Source organism: Muntiacus reevesi, chromosome 14 (assembly GCF_963930625.1).
Source record: "Muntiacus reevesi chromosome 14, mMunRee1.1, whole genome shotgun sequence".
NCBI classification, from domain to species: Eukaryota; Metazoa; Chordata; class Mammalia; order Artiodactyla; family Cervidae; genus Muntiacus; species Muntiacus reevesi.
Window position 1 is genome coordinate 65,098,083 of NC_089262.1, and position 27,950 is coordinate 65,126,032.

The 27,950-nt window shown below is 36.5% G+C and overlaps 1 protein-coding gene across 6 annotated transcripts in view; it reads right to left on the reverse strand.

Moving 5' to 3' along the window:
* Window positions 1-27,950, reverse strand: part of RANBP17 (RAN binding protein 17) — a 349,536-nt gene that overhangs the window by 243,765 nt on the left and 77,821 nt on the right. For all 6 annotated transcript variants that reach the window (XM_065905571.1, XM_065905573.1, XM_065905574.1 and 3 more), the window contains 2 exons: window positions 25,607-25,712; window positions 10,516-10,651 (listed from right to left, as the gene is read on the reverse strand). In XM_065905571.1, the coding sequence (XP_065761643.1) occupies window positions 10,516-10,651; window positions 25,607-25,712 (242 nt within the window). The remainder of the gene's footprint in view (window positions 1-10,515; window positions 10,652-25,606; window positions 25,713-27,950) is intronic.

Here is a 27,950-nt window from a genome sequence, read left to right on the forward strand (position 1 = left end):
ACAATCCAGCAGTATAAGCATTAATTACGACTCTAAGTACTAACCATTATCCAAGAAGGAAAATGTAGCTAGCTCTAATAACACTCTATCACAAGGACAAAGTATGATATATTTATACAGGAAATGTGAAAGTAGCTCAAAATGAAAAGCTCAAAAACTTTTTAAAAAGTCTTTTAAAACACTTAACAGAAAAAAAAATCCCTTAAGTCAGTGATCATTATTCGCTAACATTCAAACTTCAAAAGACAATCTTAACTTTTGAAGGTACTTTCTTTCCCCTATAACCTGCATGATGATATACCTGTTACACTAGAGAATACTTTTTAATGTTAAATGCCTACTGTCTAAATGTTTTAAAGCTGCTTTTTTATTTTTCACCAAAGTAAAAATCCTATATACAAAAGAGTTTTCTGTGATTTCTTAAATACCTTTCCTTAAAACTGTGCTGTTAAATATAAACACAAACACTGTTTTACAAAAAACTGAAAAATATATCCAAGTTACCTGGAAAAGCAGCAAGTACATTATTTTAACACTGGATTGCACTTAGAGCAGTCAACTTAAGTTACTATTACGATATGTTTTTCTGTTTCATTATTCCAGTGCTTTCCTACTCAATTTACCCTTAGCTGTTAGTAACATTCTGCACAGAAGGATCTAACAATTGTAGAGAGAGAATGCCATCTGCTGCTTCGTGTGGTACTCAACAAGAAAAAAGCTTGATAACAGGTAGAGCAATTACAAAAAATAATTTCAAAATCCAAAAAGAAAGATAATACCCAAAAGCTTAAATGTTCTTATTTCTATTTTAGATAACTTGAAAATACATCAATAGGCACCTACTGTCTTAGTGCAAATTCCAAGTTATTCCATAGAATTACAAGGATACAATGTGCTTATATATCACAATGATTATAAAAAAGGCTTTTACTCAGGTATGGAGAGTGAGAGGATCAAAAGAAGAGGATCACCTGCCTGGCCTTAATGAAGTTATTTCCCATTTATGAATAACTACAATATCTTGTCTGTGAACATATGACTTATAAATAAAGTGGTCATATAACTTATCCTAACAGGGACACTTTGGGGAATGAAAGGTGGATCAATTAACTAACTATCAGTTTTGCCAGTCCAACAAGTGTGAGCATTTCTCAGATGGCGACAGTGGTAAAGAATCCACTTGCCAATGCAGTGAGACATAAGAGAGGGGTTCAATCCCTGAGTCGGGAAGATTCCCTGGAGAAGGGCATGGCAACCCACTCCAATATTCTTGCCTGGACAATTCCACGGACAGAGGAGCCTGGCAGGCCACACTCCATAGGGTCGCAAAGAGTCAAACACAACTAAAGCAACTTAGCATGCACACAAGTATGAACTGGGACAATCCCAAGCAAACCTGAATGTATGGTCACCTATTTACAAATTACTATGCTGCCCTCATTCCCTTTAGCTTCATAACAATGCCCTGAGAACCTTCCTGAAAAGCAATTTGAATTTTTTTAGTAAACAGCTAATTCAGGAGGATGAAGGCAAGAAAGGGAGATGGAAGCAGAAATAACAAGAAAGTGACTTCCAGACCATATAATGCCTCAGTCTAAGTAACTATTTCAAACAGCCTGATTTTTCACTTACTTCACTTTGTTATACTACTAGAAATTTTTTAGCACTAATAAATATCTTCTTTAGAAACGGCAAATCCTTTCAAGGATAATTCACCCATACATTAATTGAGATTCTTCCCTCTTGACACCTAGCAGATGCCAAATATCTGGGGGGAAAGCAAATTTGTGAGGTGTGCGCTTGCTTGTTGCTCTGTGCATGTGTGTTGCTGCATGTAGTGTGGTGATGGAGAAAAGAGAGGTACAGATCATTTTAGAGAAGAAAATCCCTCTGGTGGTGACTGACTGTATAGGATGTCAAAACTGGGAGTAAAGAAAAGGAGAGAAAAACTCTTAAGACTAACTTGCCAATTTGAAAATTTAAATCCAAAGAGGGAAAGGGAACTTGCTCCCTCCTCAATTTCTGGTGTCCTAGTTTAGGAGGCCAGAATTCAGGAACTTTCTATTAAAAAGAGAGCTTATCAGTGTCATTGGTTAAATAATAATTCTTTGTAGATCTATTTTTAAAGGAAAATATATTCCAAGATTAAATGACCACATTTTAACTAACACTCTGAATTCAACTTTTGGTGCAATTTTGTAACCAACAAAAGTAAAATTGATGTTTATGGGTAGGGATGGCTTGAATAAATTGTTGTTCAGTCACTAAGTCATGTCTGACTCTCTGCAACCCCATGAACTGCAGCATGTCAGGCTTCCCTGTCCTTCACTATCTCATGGAGTTTGCTCAAACTCCTATCTATTGAGTCAGTGATGCCATAGAACTGTCTCACCCTGTCGCCCCCTTCTCCTCCTGCCCTCAGTCTTTCCCAGCATCAGGGTCTTTTCCAATGAGTTGGCTCTTTGCATCAGGTGGCCAAAGTATTGGGGCTTCAGCCTCACCATCAGTCCTTCCGATGAATAGTCAGGGTTCATTTCCTTTAGGATTGACTGCTTTGATCTCCTTGCTGTCTACAGGGCTCTCGAGTCTTCTCCAGCACCACAGTTTAAAAGTATCAATTCTTCAGCACTTAGCCTTCTTTACAGTCCAACTCTCAATCCATACATGGTTACTGGAAAAACAATAGCTTTGACCATATGGACCGTTGTTGGCAAAGTGATGTCTTTGCTTTTTAAAACGCTGTCTAGGTTTGTCATGGCTTTTCTTCCAAGGAGAAGCCATGGATACAGTCATTGTCTGCAGTGATTCTGGAACCCAAGAAAATAAAATCTGTCAGTCTTCCACTTTTTCCCCCCTTTACTTGCCATGAAGTGATGGGACCAGATGCCACGATTATAGTTCTCTGAATGTTGAGTTTTAAGCCAGTTTTTTCATTCTCTTTCACCCTTACCAAGAGGCTTTCTAGTTTCACTATCTGCCATTGAAGTGGTATCACCTGCACATCTGAGGTTACTGATATTTCTCCTGGCAATCTTGATTCCAGCTTGTGCTTCATCCAGCCCAGCATTTCACATAATGTACTGTGCATATAAGTTAAATAAGCAGGGTGACAGTATACAGCCTTGTCATACTTCTTCCCAGTTTGGAACCAGTCCACTGTTCCACATCCAGTTTTAACTGATGATTCTTGATCGCATACAGATCTCTTTTAAGAGATTCCCATCTCTTTTAAGAATCTACCACAGTTTGTTGTGACCCACACAGTCAAAGGCTCCAACGTAGTCAATGAAGCAGAAGTGGGTGTTTTTCTAAATTGCCTTGCTTCTTCTATGAACCAATGGATTTTGGCAATCTGATCTTTGGTTCCTCTGCCTATTCTAAACCCAGTTTGTACATGTGGAAGTTCTTGGTTCATGTACTGCTGAAACCTAGCTTGAGAGCATAACCTTACTAGCAGGCAAAATGAGTACAAATGTACGGTAGTTTAAACATTCTTTGGCACTGTCCTTCTTTGGGGTTAGAATGAAAACTGACCTTTTCCAGCCCTGTGGCCACTGCTGAGTTTTCCAAATTTGCTGACATATTGAGTACAGCTCTTCAACAGCATCACCTTTCAGGACTTTAAATAAATAGCTCAATGGAATTCCATCACCTCAACTAGCTTTGTTTGCAGTAATGCCTCCTAAGGTCCTCTTGACTTCACACTCTAGAATGTCTGCTCTAGTTGAGTGACCACACCAGTCACTGAGGCCTCTTTTCTATAGTTCTGTGTATTCTTGCCACATCTTAATTTTTTCTGTTTCCTTTAGGTCTTTACCATTTCTTTCCCTTACTGTGCCCATCCTTGCATGAAACGTTCCCTTGATATCTCTAGTTTTGTTGAAGAGATCCTTTGTCTTTCCTATTTTATTGTTTTCTTCTGCTTCTCTGCATTGTTCATTTAAAAAGGCCTTATATCTCCTTGCTATTCTCTGGAACTCTGCATTCAGTTATTAATATTCATTGGATAATTAAAATATACAAGTGGAAAATATTCAGCAGTACATATACATCATGCATAGAGGAGAATGTAGTATCAAAAGAAAAAGTTGCAAAGGTAAGTGAAGTTTGACCATAGAAGAAATTTACTTTGTAAATAATGGAAAATCGTTCATTTTAAGCAGAGAAATGGAACATGAAGAAATGTATTTCATAATGATTGGCAAAATTTACAGACTGACAAAAGCAAGTATTATGACAATATAGAGCAACACATACCTACTCTGCTGGGGGAGGAAGAATAAACTGTTACGACACTTATGAGGATGACTTGACATTATCTTGTAAAGCTAAGATAATGAACATTCCACAACCTAGCAATTCCATTCCCAGTATTTTTACCTTCGAGAAACTTACACATATGCGCGAGGAAACAGGTATTAAGAGTACATACTGCAGTTTTTTGGTAAACCTTAAAACTGGAAACATCCAACATATAATAACAGAAAAAATGAATATATAATGGCACAGTGATATATTACAGTACTATATTTAATTATTACAGTAATATATTACAGTACTACATTTAATTAATTAAAATAATTAAAACTGTATATATCATCATAGATAAATCTCTAAAACAATGTTGATCAAAAAAGGCAAACCTAACAAATTTCTATAAAGTTACTATGTTTTATTAACAACATATAGAAATATGGGAAAGAACAAAATCATGCATGAAAGTAACACTAAGTTTAGGGTAGTGGTTATTTCTGAGTAAGAAGTGAGAAGAACAGAATCAGACCAATATGTTTTTAACATTTAATTTTGAATTATATAGATCTGAAACAAATGTGACAAAGCGTTCATATTCGACAAAACTGGAAGATTCATTACACTATTCTGTCTTTCTACCAAAGAAAAGATTACTCTGGTGGCAGTATAGAAAATGGGTTGGAAGGAGGCAAAAAGGAAACACAGAGTAAAGCCAAAAGACTTCTGAAATCTAGTGAAAAATGACAAGCAGTAATAACAAGGATAAAAAAGGGGCTTGAGAAAGCAGTGGACTGAGAGATATTTAGAAAACAAAATCAATTAGTTTAGGAGACAGAGCAAACATAGGAAGTAAGAGCAAAGTAGAAATTTAGAGTTCAAGGTCATTTTTCCCTCAAAATAGAAAAGTAGGTAGAGAGCATTTCAGAAGACAGTTGTTTAGTCGATAAGTTGAGGCTGACTCTTATGCAACCCCATGGACTGTAGCCCAACAGGCTCCTCTGTCCATGAGATTCTCCAGGAAAGAATATTGGAGTGGGTTGCCATTTCCTTCTCCAAGGGATCTACTTGACTCAGGGACTGAACCTGTGTCCCCTGCTTGGCAGGCAGATTCTTTAGCACTGAATTACCAAGGACACCCCACAGTTTAAATAAGTGCAGTTTATTCCAATTATAAACCAGTAAAGCTGTTAAGAGAGAAAATGGTTCTACGTAAAAACCTAGATCTCCCATTTCTTTGGGAAAATCACTCAACTGTATATCAACACAAACATCTCCCACTTTTCATGTCTTGCTAAGGTCAGTCCTGCCACAGTAGCAGCAAAGACTGGAGAACAATTAAGACCATCCCACCTAAACACCGGCGGGGTCACAAGACTCACCCGAGACTACAGAGACGCTCTCTCTTCTGCCCGGGCTTCCTGGCTGCACAGCGATGGTCACAAGGTCAGCAGCCAGGGAGGCACAGGAACCCAGGAAACTTTCAGATTATTTGTTCTGACACTGACCTTGGTCACAGGAGTAAAGACCAAGGTCACAGGTCTTCCCGTATGCCTTTAACCCATAGAACTACAGTCACATGAAATCTGTGTATGCCCTACAGAATAGATACATAAACTCTAGCTTGCCACAACCTCCAACACTCTCTATGACTCAATGTTTCTGTACACAGTATTGCTACATTCTGTTTTTTAAAAATCTATGTACTTTATTAATTTAAAAAACTATCTTTTTCTCTAAATAAGATATAGTCAAACATACTTTAGGATTTCTAAGTAAAACAATATTCATCAGAGATAGCTTTACTAAGTGTTAAGACTTAAAATGTGAGAAAGCAAAAAACAGAATTTATATCTTTAACTCTTAATGCATTTGAACATCAGAAAAGATAACATGTCATGCATTACAACAAGAAACATACAAATTATGCTTTCCACTTAGTCCCTGTGGTGGTGCTGGTTTAGTGGCCAAGTTGTGTCCGACTCTTGTGATCCCCTGGACTGTAGCCTGCCAGGTTCCTCTGTCCATGTGATTCTCCAGGCAAAAATACTGGAGTGGGTTGCCATTTCCTTCTCCAGGGGATCTTCCCGACCCAGGAAACAAATCCAGGTCTCCTGCATCGCAGGCAGATTCATTACCAACTGAGCTACAAGGGAAGCCCACAGTCCTGTAGGGTTTATCCACCTACCAGATTAAACTTCACATGGGCTGAGACTTCTGGATAGGTCTTAGGAGATAGCTATCAGCAGTGCTGGAGAATGTGAGGCATGCCCTGGGAAAAAGAGACTTAACTCAAGCTGTTCTTAGAAGCATTGGAAGTTGTCATACCAGTTACCCTTTCATCAGGGTTAGCGCATAGGAGACCCTGACATATAGGTCATAAGGCTAAACAATTTTTCTTTTAAGTGGAATTAACCACTATTGTCAACTAGGCCAAATTAGGCTGAGAGTTTTTCTCTGGCATCCTGCTATTTTCTCTGAGACATATAAAGTTCAGGGCTTCCACAAAAAGATTCCCATTTTCATGCTGGCAAAGTCCATTTCTTTTTATTAAAAATTTTCACTGGAGTCTAGATGCTTTACAATGCTGTGTTGGTTTCTGCTGCGCGCAAAGTGAACCAGCTATACATACACATATGTATGTATCTCCTCTCTCTTTTGGATTTCCTTCCCATCTAGGTCACCGCAGGGCACTGAGTAGCGTTCCCTGTGCAGTAGAAGGCTCTCATTCATTAGCTATCTATCCAGTCTCTTTTTAAAAAATGTTAACAACATTCTATTTAGCCCAATATATTCCAAATAGCTTTTTAACATAGTCAATATAAAGATTATAAGATGTTGTATACTCTATTTCTCTTTATTTTTTTTAAACTTGTCTTGGAAATCCAGTGTGCATTTTTTGCTTATAACATACCTTATTTCAAGAGCTCAGCAGTCTATGTGACTAGTGCCTTGTTGTTGTTTAATTGCTATCTTTTGTGACCCCATGGACTATAGCCTGTCAGGCTCCTCTATCCATGGGACATCCCAGGCAAGACTACTGCAGTGGGTAGCCATTTCCTTCTCCATTAAGACAGCAAGTTTCTTCTTAGAACCTGTTGAGTCTCAAGGACCCATTCAATACCCCAGTCAAAGATTTAGCAAGAGGCAACTCAGCAAAGTGGTAAGCAGCAAAGGCTGTATCAGATGTCCTGGGTTCAAATCTAGATTCAACTAGTCAATTATATTAATTAGCCATTTGAAGCCTCAGTTTGCACATTTGTAAAAAGGGACGGAGATGTTAATAAAGATAACTGTTTCAATGGAGTTTTCCTGAGATGAAATTAGATGCACGTTAAGTGCCCAGCAAAGTCTCTGGCACAGAGTAACTGATCAATTAATGCCTATAGACACTATTTATGATTTCTCTTTCTCACTTAAAGGACATACTTCTATACATTACGTCAGACATTTCAATGATTCCCACCTTGGTTCCTGGAACATTTACTTCTATAAATTATATTATCTTGTATATAAAGGCTTTTGTAAAATTTTCAAGATGCTTAGTAACGGTGTAACTTACTTAAAACTGTCAAACAATTTCACTAAAGTAGGCATCATTTTCCAACTCAAAAACATATCCTTTATTACCTGGAAGTAATATACATGATATCTAGACCCAATTCCTATAAAATTCCACTAAATACATATATTTAGCCATGATCAGAAAGCATACAAGCAATATGCCAAGCATGTGGAGGTGAAAATAATAAAGAAGGCAGAACAGTCCTAACCCAAACTAGTCTATATGTGTTTTGCTGATAAATAGTTACAATGCAGTATAATAATGTTAAAACAGGGGAAAGAGAAAAGGAATTCCCCTAGAATTTAGGTTAAGAAATGCATCCTAAAGGATGGGGTATCTGATGTGAAAGATAAGCAGGAGTTAGTGGAGTAAGGCAGGGAAGTGGAAGCTGAATTTTGAAAAACAGTGTCTTAGGCAGACGAAACATTTTTTCTCAAAGGTCCAGAATGTAAAGAGAATGTAGACAGTTAAAGGAGGTGGAAAATGTTTTGTATACATGAAGTATGAAGTACAAGTATGGAGTACTGAAGCATGAAACTGATGACATACATAGAGACTGGAAAGAACTTTAAGTCAAACTCTATATGATCCAGTTAAATGATACAATGCTTAAGAGAGCTTAGTACAGTTCCTGGTACAAAATAAATACACACTAAACATGGAATTTGATAATACTCTCACCAAATTTTTTTTTTTCATTTGGTCCTCCTTAGTTGGTTGACAGAAAAACAGTATGCAGAGCAAAATGTGAACAATAATGCCAACTTTGCAGGCTTGTTATAAGACCTAGAGAGAATGTGAAGAATTCCTAGAGTGCCAGACCAGACATTAAGGTTCTCTCAAAACAGTGCACTAAGGCAGATCAGCAGAAAAGCCAAAAAGAAAAGGAAAGTGGAAAGCTTTGGCTTCACTTTAGGGTTATTTAGTATGAATGCCTCAGAAATAACATCATCTAATTCTCCTTTAAAACAGAATAAGATGCGCCAACACGTCAGAGTAAAATGAACACTAAAGACACCCCCGCCTGATGGTGTGTTTCTAATGTACTTTGTTCCTAACACGTGAGCAAATTCAGAAAAGAAATATTCATCTTTTATGACTCATTCTTCCACAATTACCTTGTATTAAAAGTTATACACATAACAAGAATCTTTGGTAAAAAAAATTTCTCAAATCTCACTGCCCTAAAAAATTGCATTTTACATATTTATTTCCAAATACTTTAAACACAATAATTTGAAGGCTTTTCCATTCTACATTACACTGTTTTGACTTAAAACCCACACCAAATGGATATTAGATTTAAATAATATTTCCAGCATATTCACTTCTGCAAAAGCAAAATACAAACTCTCTGGGTACATTTAAAACCTGACAATTTATCATAATTCCATGTGTATAAATTTCATACTACATAATTTTTGTCTGATTCTCCTTGGTCTTATTGTCAACCTAAAACAGTTATATCTAGCTACTCTTTTTTTCTCCCCTAGTAGTCTCATTCAGTATTAGCCTAATTTTAAGAAAATTTTATTAATATTAATCCTGAACGAAAAAAATCCTGAAACAACAATAAAGTATCACAGTACATTTGACAAAGAAAGTATCAAGCTACATCACTTTTTTGAAAAGCAAAGAAAACCTGAAATAAATTAAAGGATGATCTTAACAAAATCAAATGACTTTTCAAACTACTATACAACTACTGGGATTGCGGGCAGGAGGAGAAGGGGGTGACAGAGGATGAGGTGGCTGGATGGCATCACCGACTTGATGGGCATGAGTTTGAGTAAACACGAGGAGTTGGTGATGGACAGGGAGGCCTGGCGTGCTGCGATTCATGGGGTCACAAAGAGTCGGACACAACTGAGCAACTGAACTGACTGATACAACTACTATTAAGAGAAAACCATAAGTGAACTGAAGGTTAAGCTAAATTTTCCAAAAACAAAAAAGCTCAGTCCAATATAAGAAGCTTCTTCTAGAACTTAATCTTTCAACATTACTAATACAAGCTACAAATACAAAGAAGGTAAGAATATTCTTAGGACTTACTACAGAGAAGGATTTGTGGAAGGTAAAAAAACACTTAATCAAGTGTCACAGCACTACTAAATATCTGGTTAGGTTCATATAAACACCTTCAATAATACCTTAATGTCTTAAGATCAAGTTACCCAAACATCATGCTAAAACTTTCAACTAGCAGAGTACAAGTGTTCCCTTCACTAAGGTAGGTTAACTGTGGCCTCTCAAAGGCTTGTCTTCTTACTCTTCTTGTCCTCATCATTTATCATGTAAAAATGCTCAGGAATGAGTGGAAAATATGCTAGAAATCACATAAATAAATATCAAAATAAATACCTCTCAGAACTACTAAAAGAGTAAATCTTAAGTTTTAAACCTTGAAATACAATACAATAAGGCAAAATTCAGTACGGTGTTTTAACCTTAACTATTTAATGACTAACTACATAAAAATACTCACTACCTACCAATCAATCTTCAAAGACAACAGTAAATCTAAGCATAAGATAAGCAATTTCACATTGCCTTCAATAACAATTAATCAACTGACTTCAATTGATCAACTAATTTTTTATGTGGAAACTGCTCAAATATATCATTCAGCTTAAAGGTGTTACATGTGAACATCTTTTCTTCAATAATACTAGTTTTAATCTCTAGTAAAAACCTACCTTTGAGGTTCTTTGAAGTTGATCACCAACATATGTTTTACGAAACTGATCCAAGAACCACAGAATTGCAAGTTCTATTTTCTCATTAGAACACTGAGGCAATCCGGTATCCATTAAAGATATAAGCTGAAAAACTCTTTTCATGAAGAAAAAAAAGGACTTCAGTAAAAAATTCTTAGAGAAATAATATTAAAACATTTATCAACAATTTTATATAATATAAAAAGTGAAAGAATACAAATGCTTATAAAGAAAATATTTCAAAAATCATCTGAAATCCTACACTAAGAGATACTATAATCTGGTCAAATTCCTTCTATCCTTTTTTCCTAACACATATATATATATACATGTCTAGAAACCTACATGGACATACAATCATTAATTTACTAAACTTTATATATAAATACATGTGATATAAACATATAACATCTATATGCTAAATACCTACCATTATATATCATATAAACATACATATTAACTTAAATATGTATAAAAACATATATATTTAAAAAACATTTTAGTAAAAGAGAGTGATATTGAATGTGTAATTGTGTATTTTTTCATTACAACATATTTTCATCAAATCATATATTTTGAGCTCACATGGTTCAAAGTACAAAAAAAAAATAATTAAGAGGTACACCCATCAAGTTATATCACTTTCTTAACGAGTAATAAAAATTTTACCCGAAATAAATTACAAGATGATCTTAACAAAATCAAACATTTTTAATATAAGTATGCAATTATTATATCAAAAATCATAAATGAACTAAAGGCTAAGTTAAATTTCCTAAAGAAAAACTTACTAGAATAAAAAGCTTACACTAGGATTTTCCCCCCACCCTTCCCCCCCCCCCAAAAAAAAAAATCCTTCTATTATCTATTTTCATTAAAATTTTTTAAAGAATGGCTGCCAAGTGCCTGGTACTAACAAAATCAGCATACCATAATAAAATTTTTAAGAGACAGAAATAGAAGTTCCAGAGGAAGTAGTATCTACTTTTTTTTCTCATTGTACAAAGGCAACTGGGTCCAGCCCTAACCCATCCACTTCCATCCATGTATGCACACAAGAACATACACATACACACTGTCAACAGTCTGTGTCGTTTCAGAGACTTTTTAAATGTATGTACAGGCAAATATGAATAATTCTTCTCCTCCCAACTCTTTACACATATGAAGCATACTATACTGTTATATTGTTAAACCTAGCTTTCTTCATTTACTAATATAGATTTTTCATGTCAGATATAAAGAACTTCCTTATTCTCTTTTTACAGATGTTTAACATTCCATTATATGAACATGTGTGCTCAGTCACTAAGTCATGTCTGACTCTTTAGTGACCCCACGGACTGTAGCCCGCCAGGCTCCTCTGTCCATGGGATTTTCCAGGCAAGAATACTGGAGTGGGCTGCCATTAACCATATTATTTTCAACATTCCTCTACTGATGGACACTAAAGTTGCTTATAATATTTTGCTGTTACAAAAATGCTGCAATTCACAATCTTTAACACATCATTCCACACATTTGCAATTATAATATAAACCTTACAGTAAAAGTCAAATTATTGGCTTAAAGAGTATGAATTTATAATTCTGATAGCTATTCCAAAGAAATTGCCTTCCAAAAGTCTGTTCTGTACATCTGTGTCTCTTTTTCTAGAGAACAGCATTGAAACAAGTATACTATCAAGGGTGAAACAGATCACCAGCCCAGGTTGGATGCATGAGACACGTGCTTAGCGCTGGTGCACTGGGAAGACCCAGAGGGATGGGATGGGGAGGGAAGCGGGAGGGGGGATCTGGATGGGGAACACATGTAAATCCATGGCTGATTCATGTCAATGTACGACATGATATTATCATGATATTGAAAGTTTTTATGAATATCAACCTTTTCCTGATAAAATAACATAAATTTTTAGCAAGAACTTCTGAACTTCTAATTTTGTAGTGTTTTCCCAGGAGTTACAATGGTTATCACCTAACAATAATACATAGAAGGCAAATAGTATTACAGTTCTAGTTACTTGGAATTTCTTCATGTGAAATTGATATTTTAAATTTTTACATAAAACATAGTTCTTATCTAATTTAAAATCTCAGTATGTTAGAACACATATTTGTTTTTTTCTAAACAAATTATCTAAGTCCTGATACATACCCCACCTTGAATCTGCTTGGTTTAAACACCCACCATCCCCACCACCACCTCATCTCATTCCCGGGCTCAACTACTTGCCCTGTAGCCCCAGGACAGATTCATACAGTTCCTGAAGTTATGAATCCTCACTCAGGGGAGCGCAAAGGCCTACCATGGCTCCAGCCAGCCTCCACCTCCAACCAATAGAACCAACAGAAGCTCTAGCATGCCCAGCATCTCCTCAAAGGGGCCAAGGAACAAAACTAAGAAGCATAGAAAAGTTAAACACTCCAGGAGTAGATTTCAACCACTAAAAAACGGGACACAGAAATAAGTGATGAGATAAACTGCTTGCCCTTAGTCCCCATCCCCCTGCCACCACCAAGATGGACTGTTTTGAAACATATCTGTTCCACGTGGTCTCTGGGAAAAACTGTAAAATGAGCAACCAGGTGTGGAATGCACCACCTTTTATAATTGATTCTCATTGTTTATGGCAGTTATGTGCTATAAAATTGCTGTAAAAACTGAATTAGCAAATACTAAACCACTGCCCCTAGAGGTAATAAAGGAATAGGTTCCTGAGGAGCTCTGGTCACAATATTTTCATAAACTACACAGCACATAACCTGTTTTATGTGCTTCTGTTTAAAGACACCTTATTTAATATATATTTTTGATTCATTAACTTTGAGCTCATAGCCAAGAGCACTAAAATTTGCCCCTGAAGAAAGCCTACCTAACAAACGTATTTTCTCTGTAAGGCACATTACAGCCTTCTTGTGCTTAGGAATACCAAAGAGCACCTCAGCACTATGCTGGAGGAACATCTTAAACAGAAAAAGCACCGACAGAAAGGACAAAATATGAAAAATACAGCACTAAATCAGAAAGCAGAAAGGACACATTTATGGTATGAGGGCTGACACAAGAAGACACACCATCTGTTCGACCGCAGCTGTGAAAATGTACATCGGGCAACTCAAATTTTTAGCCACTATGCACAGAACCAAGAATGACTACAATTTGTGGTTGTTCAGTCACTAAGTCGTGTCTGGCTCCTTGCAACCCCATGGACTGCAGCACACCAGGCTTCCCCATCCTTCACTATCTCCTGGGGTTTGCTCAAAATTATGTCCACTGAATCAGTGATGCTATCCAACAATTTTATCATCTGTCACCCCCTAGTCCTCCTGCCCACAATCTTTCTGATGGAAAAACTGTGGGTAGAACACAAAATGCTGTTTCTGTCATTATCAAGCTCAAAGAACCTCACCTATTTCCACATCAAAAGCAGTACCCACTAAAGCTCAAGGTTAAGGAAGGGTTAAAACTCATCACTGAAAATTTAAACGAACAAGGGCCATTGATTATCTATAATAATCCTATAGAGTCCATGAACACTCCTATTTTGGGTGTAAAAAAAGTCAAACGATAAATGGAGACTTGTTCAAGATATACAAATAATAAGTGCCTTATCCTTACACTTTATCATCTGAAATTCCTGAATGAGCCAAATATTTTTCAGTCATTGATTTGAAGGTTGCTTTCTAGAGTTAAACCTGTATTAAATCATCCTCTACCTATGACTTTAAAACAACTGAGAGGATTCTTCGGCATTACAGGTTATTGCCGCATTTGGATTCCGGGTTATGGGGAACTTGCCCGGCCTTCATATAAACTTATAACTAAGCATCAGCAGGCCCAAACTGACAAGCTGGTTTGGTCCCCAAAGATTCAAAAGGCTTTTAAGGCTCTTCAAGCTGTTCTTCTGCAGGCTCCAACTTTGAGCTTGCCCACAGGATCAGAGTTTAGTTCCTTACTGAAAAAAAGGCTAAGGCCACATTCCTTAAGGTTAACTGCTACTATTGTTTTGCTAATACCTAAAGTCATAAGTTTACTAATGGGCAAAATCTTACTGTAGCTACTTCTCATCATGTAAGTGAGATCTTAAACTCTAAAGTTCAGAGTGACAATGACTCCGTCTTTCAGTTCAGTTCAATCGCTCAGTCGTGTCCGACTCTTTGCGACCCCATGAATCACAGCACTCCGGGCCTCCCTGTCCATCACCAACTCCCGGAGTTTACTCAAACTAGTGCTCATCGAGTCGGTGATGCCATCCATCAATCTCATCCTCTGTAGTCCCCTTCTCCTCCTGCCCCCAACCACTTCCAGCATTAGGGTCTTTTCCAACGAGTCAACTCTTCGCATAAGGTGGACAAGTATTGGAGTTTCAGCTTCAGCATCAGTCCTTCCAATGAACACCCAGGACTGATCTCCTTTAGGATGGACTGGTTGGATCTCCCTGCAGTCCAAGGGACTCTCAAGAGTCTTCTCCAACACCACAGGTCAAAAGCATCCATTTTTCAGTACTCAGCTTTCTTCACAGTCCAACTCTCCCATCCATACATGACCACTGGAAAAACCACAGCCTTGACCAGGCAGACTTTTTTGGCAAAGTAATGTCTCTGCTTTTTAATACGCTATCCAGGTTGGTCATCACTTTCCTTCCAAGGAGTAAGCGTCTTTTAATTTCATGGCTGCAGTCACCATCTGCAGTGATTTTGGAGCCCCCAAAAATAAAGTCTGACACTGTTTCCACTGTCTCCCCATCTATTTCCCATGAGGTGATGGGACCAGATGCCATGATCTTAGTTTTCTGAATATTAAGCTTTAAGCCAACTTTTTCACTCTCCTCTTTCACTTTCAACAAGAGGCTTTTTAGTTCCTCTTCACTCTCTGCCATAAGGGTGGTGTCATCTGCATATTGCGGTTATTGATATTTCTCCTGGCAATCTTGAGTCCAGCTTGTGCTTCTTCCAGCCCAGCATTTCTCATGATGTAGTCTGCATATAAGATAAATAAGCAGCGTGACAATATACAGCCTTGACGTACTCCTTTTCCTATTTGGAACCAGTCTGTTGTTCCATGTCCAGTTCTAACTGTTGCTTCCTGACCTGCATACAGGTTTCTCAAGAGGCAGGTCAGGTGGTCTGGTATTCCCATCTCTTTCAGAATTTTCACAGTTTATTGTGATCCACACAAATCACAGTGGTGTGATAACTCACATAGAGCCAGATATCCTGGAAAGTGAAGTCAAGTGGGCCTTAGAAAGCATCTCTACGAACAAAGCTAGTGGAGGTGATGGGATTCCAGTTGAGCTATTTCAAATCCTGAAAGATGATGCTGTGAAAGTGCTGCACTCAATATGCCAGCAAATTTGGAAAAGTCAGCAGTGGCCACAGGACTGGAAAAGGTCAGTTTTCATTCCAATCCCAAAGAAAGGCAATCCCAAAGAATGCTCAAACTACCGCACAATTGCACTCATCTCACACACTAGTAAAGTAATGCTCAAAATCTTCCAAGCCAGGCTTCAGCAATATGTGAACCGAGAACTTCCAGATGTTCAAGCTGGTTTTAGTAAAGGCAGAGGAACCAGAGATCAAATTGCCAATATCCACTGGCTCCGTCTTTAAAGCTGCTGTAACTCAAGGGGTGTCGAAAGCTCTAGGAATAGAATATCACTTGCACTGTTCCTGGAGACCCCAATCTTCAGAAAAGGTAGAAAAGGCTAATGACATTATTAAGAGATATCTGCATAAGCTAACTCAGGAAATACAAGCAGCTTTAAAGGAAATACAAGCAGGTTTAAAGTTTAACCCATACTTTTATGAGGGCTCGAACTGTCCCCCCCCCCTTCAAAATGGGATTATCTCAATGACAGACAGTTTTTGTGCACAGATACTGTCATAGATCTTGAAGCCTTAGAATTAACTATGTAACTCAGCTTTCAGCTTTTCAATTTCCCCATTAATTGAAGGCTTAACATGGTGGGTTTTTCCACTTCAAGGAAAGGACTTTATTCAACTCTGCGAATGCCTTTGCCAACAACAATCATATGTGACGTCTCTTCTTTATCCGATGACATCTAACAATCCTAAGATGGACTGATGTAACTACGGACATAACGTAACTTTTAATTTTGATTATGATTTAACTTGGTTTAATGACTATCTTGCCTTACATCTGTAACTGTATAATGGGGTTTGTTTCTAATCGTCTGAAAGCTTTTAGGTTATAAATGGTTGTTCAAGCTCCTATGAGTGCCACAGCTTCCTCCAACTTTTACTTGGGGCTCCTGGATCAGAGACCCTCAATATCACAGTTAGGAGAATATGTTGCCTCAACAATTTAGGGACAACACCCCATCATACCAGGAAGTAGTTATGGAATGAAAATGACACTCCTTTCCCTTGACAACACAATTTTCCTAAAAGAAAAGGGAGAAATGAGAGTCAATTCCTAGGTACGTTGGTAAGAAGTCCAGGATCCCCAAGGAGGAGAAAGGGGTCTGGGGCTCTCAAGGAGGAGATAAGGGGTCGGGAATTCTCAAGAAGGAGGAAAGGACTAATATTTTTTTCCTACATTCCTTGGTCTTAGTCACATAAAATATTTTTCCTCTTTATGCCCAGAGCTGATGATTACACAACAAAACAACTCAGCTTAAACTCTGTACTAAGGATTATATAACAACAATGTATCCTTCCTGAGAACCTTCTGACTAATCCTGTTATCTTAAAATGTATATTGTGGGAGTGGCTCTGGTAAGACCTTTACAACCTTGAGCCATTCTTTTGATTTACTGTAATAACCAACTGAAAAAGTATATAGCTCCCTTGTTTAGATTAGCAAGGGGCTAGTCTATGTCTCCCTTCTGATGTCTATGTCAGAAGTTTCCTCTGTCCCTTTTCACACTTTAGTAAAACTCTGCTACACAAAAGCTCTTGAGTGACCAAGCCTGGTCCCTGGTCCTGAAGGTAAATCTTCTTCTTTGGAGATCACAAATTCGACACCATTTACCGTAAGCTATCACCAGCATCAGGGTCTTTTCCAATGAGTTGGCTCTTCGCATCAGGTGGCCAGAGTACTGGAGCTTCGGCTTCAGCATCAGTCCTTTCAATGAATATCCAGAGTTGATTTCTGTTAGGGTGGACTGGTTTGATGTTCTTGCTGCCCAAGGGACTATCAAGAGTCTTCTCCAGCACCATTCGAAAGCATCAATTTTTTGGTGCTCATCGTTCTTTATGGTCCAACTCTCATATCCATACATGACTACTACAAAAACCACAGCTTTGACTATATGGATCTTTGTCAGCATGCTGATGTCTCTGCTTTTTAATATGCTGTCCAGGTTTTTCATGGCTTTCTTTCCAATGAGCAAGCACCTTTTAATTTCATGGCTGCAGTCACTAGCATGAGGACTGATTTGGTGGTCAACAAATTTTAGTAAGTACACAAATCTGCAAAAATGCAATCTGTGAAAATTGTTTTCTCTCATTTTCTCACTCACTTTTCCTTCCTTCTTTCTTCCCTGAAAATGTATCCTTTTCCCCATTCTCCCCAAAACTTTAGCTGATAAACTTCACCTAAGGCTTTGTTTCCTAGAGAATACACACTAAACACAAAACAAAACTTATTTAAAGCTAAATAAATGCATTTGCTACTTAAAGAAAAAAATTAAAACTTTCTATTTGGCAAACACACACCACTTTTGTTTATTTCCTATTATATATATACATTTTTTAGGAAAATAGTGCCACTGGGTAACTTTCTATTTGATGATGAAAACTTTAAAAAAAGAATCAAAATAATTATGCTAAAATTATACTTAATTCTCACTTTACTAAATATGTCATATTATATTAAAAGATGGTACAGAAGCAAATTATTCACTTGGTTTAAAATTAAACAAATCATTTTGAGAATGTCCCTATTCATATTTTAAAGTGGTTTCATATTGGAAGTAATGAATCTTAGGAAAAACTAAAATATTTACTTTCTATTCAGATTCAAATTGAGATAGTTTGAAATGAGATAGCTTAAAGGTTAAAAATGGTATGAAATGAGAAATTTCTATTCAAAATGGCAACAAATGTATTAAACACTTAAGAATATATTAAAAAAATAACAGTGAGGGAGAATATCACACTAAAGACTTTAGTAGGGTAATAATGATATACTAAGAGACTTCTAATATCAGTGGAAAAGAATGAAACACCTAGAAAGAGACATAAGAATTCTGAGTAACATTTAAATGGCATTTTAAATTGGTATAGAGTGGAGTTGACAATGACTGGTTAATACCTTGGAAACTTTCAAAAAAGCATATAAAACAAAATATATGTTGAATATATTAAAAATTAAATATAAAAAGCTGAAATTGTTAAAGAACCAGGAAAAAATATAGGTGAATATTTTTATTATCCAGGTACGGAACAACCTTCCTAAATATGAGCATTAAAACTATATGATAGGGACTTCCTTAGTGGCCCAGTGGCTAAGATGCCATGCTTCCAACACAGGGTCTGGGTTTGATCCCTGACCAGGGAACTTAGACCCCACATGCTACAACTAAGAGTTTGCATGATGCAACTAAAAGTCCCTCATGCCACAACTAAGACCTGACACAGCCAAATTAATGAATTAATGTTTTAAAAACATGAAAGAAAAAAAATTGAGATTTGAATATATAAATATTTTGTGTGCTTAGTCACTCAGTCGTGTCCAACTCTTTGCGATCTCAGGGACTGTACCCTGCCAGGCTTTCCTGTGCCCATGGAATTCTCTAGGCAAGAATACTAGAGTGGGTTGCCACTGCCTTCTCCAGGAATGTAAATATTTTAAGCCAGTAAAAAAGAAATTTCTAAAACACTAAAATATATATAGAAAACATATTCAAAATGAATAGCAAAATATTACAATCTTTGATATATACTGATATATATTGAGTAATTATGAATAAATTAGGAAAGATAATCATAAAAGAAAACCAAATGAATGATACAATCTAAATATAATAAAAAAGCACAAAGTAAAATAGAAATGGCAAGAAAAGGAATGGGAAAGAATATTTGATACCACTTCTAAACAAAGAAATACAAATAAAAATGAGACATAAGTTATACATAAATTGGAAAAGATAAGAATCCTACTACCTAGTGTTCAACTGCAGAAAAAAATCGTAACTCCTCACAGCCTTTGGTTCAGAGGATAAACTGGTACTCTTCCAGAGGCCATTTGGTGATGTGTACTGAGCATTTAAAGTGCTATATGTATACTATTCAACCAGCTACTCAGCTTTAGGGGATAACTTTGATAAAATTACTTTGATCTATATAAAGATACAGCTAAAGGAATATTCATCTTTGTAATAAGGAAAAATTGAGAAACAACCTAAAATTTCCAAAGCAAGGACATATTTAAATTATGGTATAGCTTAGAATATTGAGCAGCTAACAATTTCTACTTCATTTTTTACCTAATGTTCAGGTAAAATGTTCATAATATAATATTTGATTTTTTTTAAAAAGAACTGTTCTGGAGTTTCTTTTGGTAATACAGCACTTACTATTTTCCAGGTATTGTCTTAAGCACTTTAAAATTATTAACTCATTTAGTCCTTATAATGGCCCCAAATCAATTAGATACTATCATAAGTACTCAGTTCAGTTCAGGTCAGTGTTCAACTCTTGGCTACCCCATAGACCATAGCACATCAGGCCTCCCTGTCCATCACCAACTCCCAGAGCTTGCTCAAATTCACGTCCATCAAGTCAGTGATGCCATCCAATCATCACATCCTCTGTCGTCCTCTTCTCCTGCCTTCAATCTTTCCCAGCATGAGGGTCACTTCCAATGAGTCAGTTCTTCACATCAGGTGGCCAAAGTGTTGGAGTTTCAGCTACACCGAAGTCTTGCAATGAATATTCAGGACTGATCACCTTTAGGATGGACAGGTTGGATCTCCTTGCAGTCCAAGGGACTCTTAAGAGTCTTCTCCAACACCACAGTTCAAAAGCATCAATTCTTCGGCGCTCAGCTTTCTTTATACTCCAACTCTCACATCCACACATGACTACTGGAAAAACCGTAGCTTCGTCTAGACAGACCTTTGTTAGCAAAGTAATGACTCTCCTTTTTAATATGCTGTCCAGGTTGGTCATAGCTTTTCTTCCAAGGAGCAAGAGTCTCTTAATTTCAGGGCTGCAGTCATCATCGGTAGTGATTTTGGAGCCCAAGAAAAAAATGTCTGTCACTCTTTCCATTGTTTTCCCATCTATTTGCCATAAAGTGATGGCTGGATGCCATCCATGCCACCCATGTTGAGCTTTGAGCCAGCTTTTCACTCTCCTCTTTCACTTTCATCAAGAGGCTATTTAGTTCTTCTTCATAAAGTTGGTGTCATCTGCGTATCTAAGGTTACTGATATTTCTCCCGGCAATCTTGATTCCAACTTCTGCTTCATCCAGCCCAGGCTTTCTCATGATGTACTCTGTATATAAGTTAAATAAGCAGGGTGACAATATACAGCCTTGATGTACTCATTTCCCAATGTGGAACCAGTCTGCTGATCCATGTCCAGTTCTAATTGTTGCTTCTTAACTTGCACACAGATTTCTCAGGAGACAGGTAAAGTGATCTGGTATTCCCATCTCTTTAGGAAATTTCCACAGCTTGTTGTGAACCACAAAGTCAAAGGCATTGGCGTAGTCAATAAAGCAGAAGTAGATGTTTTTCTGGAGTTCTCTTGCGTTATCTATGATCCAATGGATGTTGCCAATTTGATATCTCGTTCCTCTGCCTTTTCTAAATCCAACTTGAACACCTGTAAGTTCACAGTCACATACTGTTGAAGCCTGGCTTGGAGCATTTTGAGCATTACTTTATTACCATGTGAGATGAATACAATTGTGTGGAAGTTTGAGCATTCTTTGGCATTGCCCTTGTTTGGGATTGGAATAAAAACTGACCTTTTCCAGTCCTGTGGCCACTGCTGAGTTTTCCAAATTTGCTGGCATATTGAGTGCAGCACTTTCACAGCATCATCTTTTAGGACTTGAAATAGCTCAGCTAGAATTCCATTACCTCCACTAGCTTTGCTCCTAGTGATGCTTCCTAAGACCCACTTGACTTCACAATCCAGGATATCTGGATCAAGGTGAGTGATCATACCATCATGGTTACCTGGGTTATGAAGATCATTTTTGTATAGTTCTCATGTGTATTCTTGCCACCACTTCTTAATATATATAAACATATATTTCTATTTATATAATATAAATATAATATATAAACATTATAAATAAATATAAATATATTTATATAATCTATATGTATTATATAATATATAATATAAATATGCATTTATATTATATATTCATATATTTTATAGATATATATTTATATATAATAAATATAAATATAGACATATTTATACAAATTTTATATTTATATAAAATTTTATAAATTTATATAAACATTTATATATTTATAAACAAATATATATAAATATATAACTTATTATTACATAATATATTCCTATCTTATATATATTTCTTTTATATATTTTATATATTTACATAAAAGAATTATATTATGTAATAATAAATTATACAATATTATATCATATATAATAACATATTATTTTATATAATATATTGTTATAATTATATTTAATACATTAATGTAATAATTATAGCAATATATATAAAAAATATATGTATTACTATATTATATTTTTATATATTATATATAATGAATATATTATATAAAATATTTTTATTATTTTTATTGATTGCTATTAATATATTTAATAAATTAATATAAATTATACAATTAAATATATATGATAAAATATATAATATATAAATAATATATAGTATATAGTATAAATATATATATATATTATACATACATGTATTATATATATTAAGTGTATATATTATATATTATATATGTATATATAACACCTGCTTCTGTTAGGTCCATACCATTTCTGTCCTTTATGGAGCCCATCTTTGCATGAAATGTTCCCTTGGTATCTCTAATTTTCTTGAGGAGATCTCTAGTCTTTCTCATTCTGTTGTTTCCGCTATTTCTTTGCACTGATCACTTAGGAAGGCTTTCTTATCTCTCCTTGCTATTTTTTGCAACTTGGCATTCAAATGGGTATATCTTTCCTTTTCTCCTTTGCTTTTAGCTTCTCTTCTTTTCTCAGATGTATTTGTAAGGCCTCCTCAGCCAACCATTTTGCCTTTTTGTGTTTCTTTTTCTTGGGGATGGTCTTGATCACTGCCTCCCGTACAATGTTATGAACCTCCGTGCAGTTTTTCAGGCACTCTGTCTATCAGATCTAATCCCTGGAATCTATTGTCACTTCTACTGTATAATCATGACAGATTTGATTTAGGTCATATCTGAATGGTCTAGTATTTTCCCTACTTTCTTCAATTTAAAGTCTGAATTTGGCAATAAGGAGTTCATGATCTGAGGCACAGTCAGCTCCCGGTCTTGTTTTTGCTAACTGTATAGAGCTTCTCAATCTTTGGCTGCAAAGAATATAATGAATCTGATTTCAGTATTGAGCATCTGGTGATGTCCATGTGTAGAGTCATCTCTTGTGTTGTTGGAAGAGGGTGTTTGCTATGACCAGTGTGTTCTCTTCGCAAAACTCTTGTTAGCCTTTGCCCTGCTTCATTTTGTACTCTTAGGCCAAATTTGCCTGTTACTCCAGGTATCTCTTGACTTCCTACTTTTGTACTCCAGTTCCCTATGATGAACAGGACATCCTCTTTGGCTGTTAGTTCTAGAAGGTCTTGTAGATCTTCATAGAACCATTTAATTTCAGTTTCTTCAGGATTACTGGTTGGGGCATAGATTTGGATTACTGTGATATTGATTGGTTTGCCTTGGAAACGAACAGAGATCATTCTGTCATTTTTGAGATTGCACCCAAGTACTGCATTTCGGACTCTTGTTGACTGTGAGGGCTACTCGATTTCTTCTAAGGGATTCTTGCCCACAGTAGTAGAAATAATGATCAACTGAATTAAATTCACCCATTCTAGTCCATTTTAGTTCACTGATTTCCTAAAATGTCGATGTTCACTCTTGCCGTCTCCTGTTTGACCACTTCCAACTTACCTTGATTCATGTACCTAACATTCCAGGTTCCTATGCAGTACTGCTCTTTACATCATCGGAGTTTACTTGCAACACCAGTCACATCCACAGCTGGGCAGTTTTCACTTTTGCTCTGTCTGCCCATTGTTTCTGGAGTTACTTCTCCACTCTTTCCCAGTAGCAAACTGGGCACCTACCAACCTGGGGAGTTTATCTTTCAGTGTCATATCTTTTTGCCTTGTCATATTGTTCTCAAGGCAAGAGTACTGAAGTGGTTTGCCATTCCCTTCTCTAGTGGACCACATTTCATCAGAACTCTCCACCATGACCCATCCGTCTTGGGTGGTCCTATACGGCATGGATCATAGTTTCATTGAGTGAGACAAGGCTGTGGTCCTTGTGATCAATTTGATTAGTTTCCTGTGATTGTGGTTTTCATTCTGTCTGCCCTCTGATGGATAAGGACAAGATGCTTATGGAAGCTTCCTGATGGGAGAGACTGACTGAGGGGGAAACTGGGTCTTGTTCTGATGGCCGGGGCCATGCTCAGTAAATCTCTAATTCAAATTTCTCTTGATGGGTGGGGCTCTGTTCCCTCCCTTCTGTTTGACCTGAGACCAAACTATAGTGGAGGTAATGAAGCCCCTTGAACAGCAAGGAGATCAAACTAGTAAATCCTAAAGGAAATCAGTCCTGAATATCCACTGTAAGGAATGATACTGAAGCCAAAACTCCAATACTCTGGCCACCTGATATGAAGAACTGAGTCACTGGAAAAGACCCTGATGCTGGGAGAAGATTGAAGGAAGGAGGAGAAGGAGTTGACAGAGGATGAGATGGTTGGATGGCATCACCGACTCGATGGACATGAGTTTTGAGCAAGCTCCGGGAGTTGGTGAAGGATAGGGAACCCTGGTGTGCTATAGCCCATGGGGTCGCAGAGTTGAACACAGCTAAGCAACTGAACTGAACTGAGGTGAATGAAGGTAACAGCGACCTCCTTCAAAACATCCCATGCACACAATGCCACACCCAGTGCCCCTGACCCTGCAGCAGGCCACTGCCAACCCTTGCCTTGCTGGAGACTCCTAGACACTCACAGGCAAGTCTCTTGTGGGGTCACCACTCCTTTCTCCTGGGTTATTATTAATTATCAGTACTAGTATCCCCATTTTAGTTTACAATATTTAAATATAATACAATTTTTGTTAAAAAAAAAGTTGAAAAATACACATGTAATATACACAACTTTCAAATATCAATTAAAAAGACTCAAAAATCTTTACCAAATGATAGTCGTTATCTTCAAATTAATATGTAACTTTTCATTTGAAACTTTATAAAGCATTCAGGAAAATATGTATTATTTTGTTATAAAGAAACACATTTGGGCTTCTCTGTGGCTCAGCAGTAAAGAATCTGCTTGCCAAAGCAGGAGACACAGGTTCGATCCCTGATCCAGGACGATCCCACATGCTGCAGAGCAACTAAGTCTGTATGCCACAACTATTGAGCCTGTGTGCTATAGCCAGGGACCTGCAACTGGCTACAGGCCACAACTACTGAAGCGTGTGCACCTAGAGCCTGTGCTCTGCAACAGGAGAAGCCACTCACCGCAGCTAAAGAGTAGCCCCCATTCGCTGCGACCAGAAACAGTACATGCAGCAACGAGCCAAAAACACACAAATAAATCAATTTTTAAAAGAAATATATTATCAAAAATCAATTACAATATATGGAAAACCAGTTCACTCATATTATTCATATGAATATATTTGACTGTACTATTTATCATTGATACGACTCCTACAAATCACTTAAGCCCTAAGCCCTGGTTTTCTCATCAATAGAAAGGAAAATAATACCTTCCCTAAAAGGCCAAGTCCAAAATGCCTGAGTTCATAGCACTAGTTCAATAACTAAATTTCTAACTATTTAAGAAATTTCTGTAAATTATATGGCTACTACTTACCGACAGGATAGTTCTCCATCCATAGCATCATGTTCATCTGTACTGGTATATGTTAATCTTCCGCCAACAACTGTTCCAACTAAGTATACCAGCCAGGCAAGACGTCCTAATACATAAAAAGAAGAGTTTAGAAAGAAACAAAGTTTAGATAGAAACAAAGCTTATTTTTCAGAATATTCTAAAATGAGCAAAATTTCTTCCAAACTAATGATAAACTGTGAACTTAGTTCCTAACAGAGTAAAGAGTTGGTTTTCATCAAGTTCATCAAAGCAGTAAAACAGTTTAAATGAGATTTTAGAACCTGATACAACTATGAATTCGAGCTCTACCAATATGCTACGTGATTTTACACAAGCTACTTACCTCTTTAAGTTTTAGGATTTTCATTTGCAAAATGGAGAAAATATCTACCATGAAGACTTGGTGAACATAAATTTGATAACAAAACACCAAATGTAATGTCAACATCAAGGGCTATTAGTAAGCCTAACTATGATCCAATGAGCAGTATGTTTTTTGAACAGTCCATGTCATGATAGTATCAGTCTTATCATTTTTAATACTGCCCAGGCTTGGAAGATAAGAGATGGTAATAAATTTACTCCCTTTGCATTTTAAAAATCCAAAATTTTTACTATGCAAATTATACTGTTTGATGACCAAATTAACTTCATGGGGAGTAGAAGCAAAAGACTAAATAACTTTACAAGAGCGGCACAAACGGCAACACCTACAGTTTTCACAAATCTTTGGAATAGTCAAAACTGACTTTAGAAATGGAGGTATTTATTGAGTAATTCTTGTTTTAAAGACACATTACATCTTTAGATTCACTCATCTATGTCTCAAATTCTCCAAGATTTTTGAGATCTTTATGAGCAATTAACAACAAATCAATTATTTTTCAAAAAAGAAATTTTTTTGAAAATCTTACCTGGTAAGTATCCACATGCCCTTAATCTATCACAAAACCATGAATAAATCATAATTGACTAAGTATGCAGCCTTTATATTAGCAATGTAAAAAGAGAACACTACCTTGATCAATTTATAAAACAAACTCAAGCTTCAAGAAACATAAAATTAGTGGGCAAAAAAAGTTAACAGAAAAAAGGGCCATGTAGGAAGCGGATAACAAGTTACTAATATGCAGTTGAAATGTGTTTTATGATCAATATTAAAGCCTATTAAAAACATAATGCTCTCCTTTGATGACCTCACTTCTGTGGACCCTCTCAAGTGGCAGCTGATTTCTCTTTTGCTCCTCTGGTAACTTGGGCCTCAAACCCAGCTGTTCAGTTGATGTTCATCATTTTTACTTCCAGAACATTCTCCCTCTCCATTGTAAAAGCACTCAGCTTTACATCTTGTGTCATTATAGTACCAAATTATCTTTCTTATTGCAACTATCTACTCTGAGTTATTACTTCTTATCTTTTGAATATGTTAGTTGTCAGTTCATTGTCACTCTTTCCAACATTATTTTTATCATAACTGGAAACAATTTTAATTATCTACAAAGATGAATTTTCCAACTCCCAACAATCCTTTGTTCTATTAGGAAACTACAAACATTGACCACCTAAACAACTTTACTGAAATATAATTCACACACCATCCACTTAAAGTATATGATTCAATGTTTTTGAATGAATTCACAGGGTCACACAATCACCATCACAGTCTAGCTTTAGAACATATCCATCCCTCGTGAAATCTTATTCTGTACCACTCCCTACCCCCTCAGCTCTAAGGAACCAAGCAACCACGAAATCTACTTTATATCTCCTTAGATTTTTCCCATTCTATTTCACACGGATGAGCTCATACAGTGGGATCTTTGGGACTATCTTCTTTCACTTAGTATAATGTGTAAGGATCAACCATGTTTTAAGCTTCCTGTATTGGGATTTCAATCATTTTTATGTTCAAATAACATCCCATTTTTGGGGTATATCACATTTTGTTTAGCCATTCAAAAGTTGATGGACACTTGGGCTGTTTTCACATTTTGACTTTGTAAATAATGCTTCTATGAACATTTGCGTAGAGTTTTTAATGTAGATATGTTTTCATGTCTCTTCATATCAAGAGTTGGGATTCATATCAAGAATTGGAATTGGTGGGTCATATGAAAGCTGTATTTTAACATTTTGAGGAACTACCAAACTACTTTCCAAAGAATCTGTATCATTTTACATTCCCACCAGCAAAGTATAAACACCCAACTTCTCCAAATCCTCGCCAATACTTGGTATTACCTATCTTTTTATTGTATCTCTCCTAGTGGGTATAAAGTGGTATCTTGTAATTCTGACATGCCTGCCCCTAATGACCAACAAT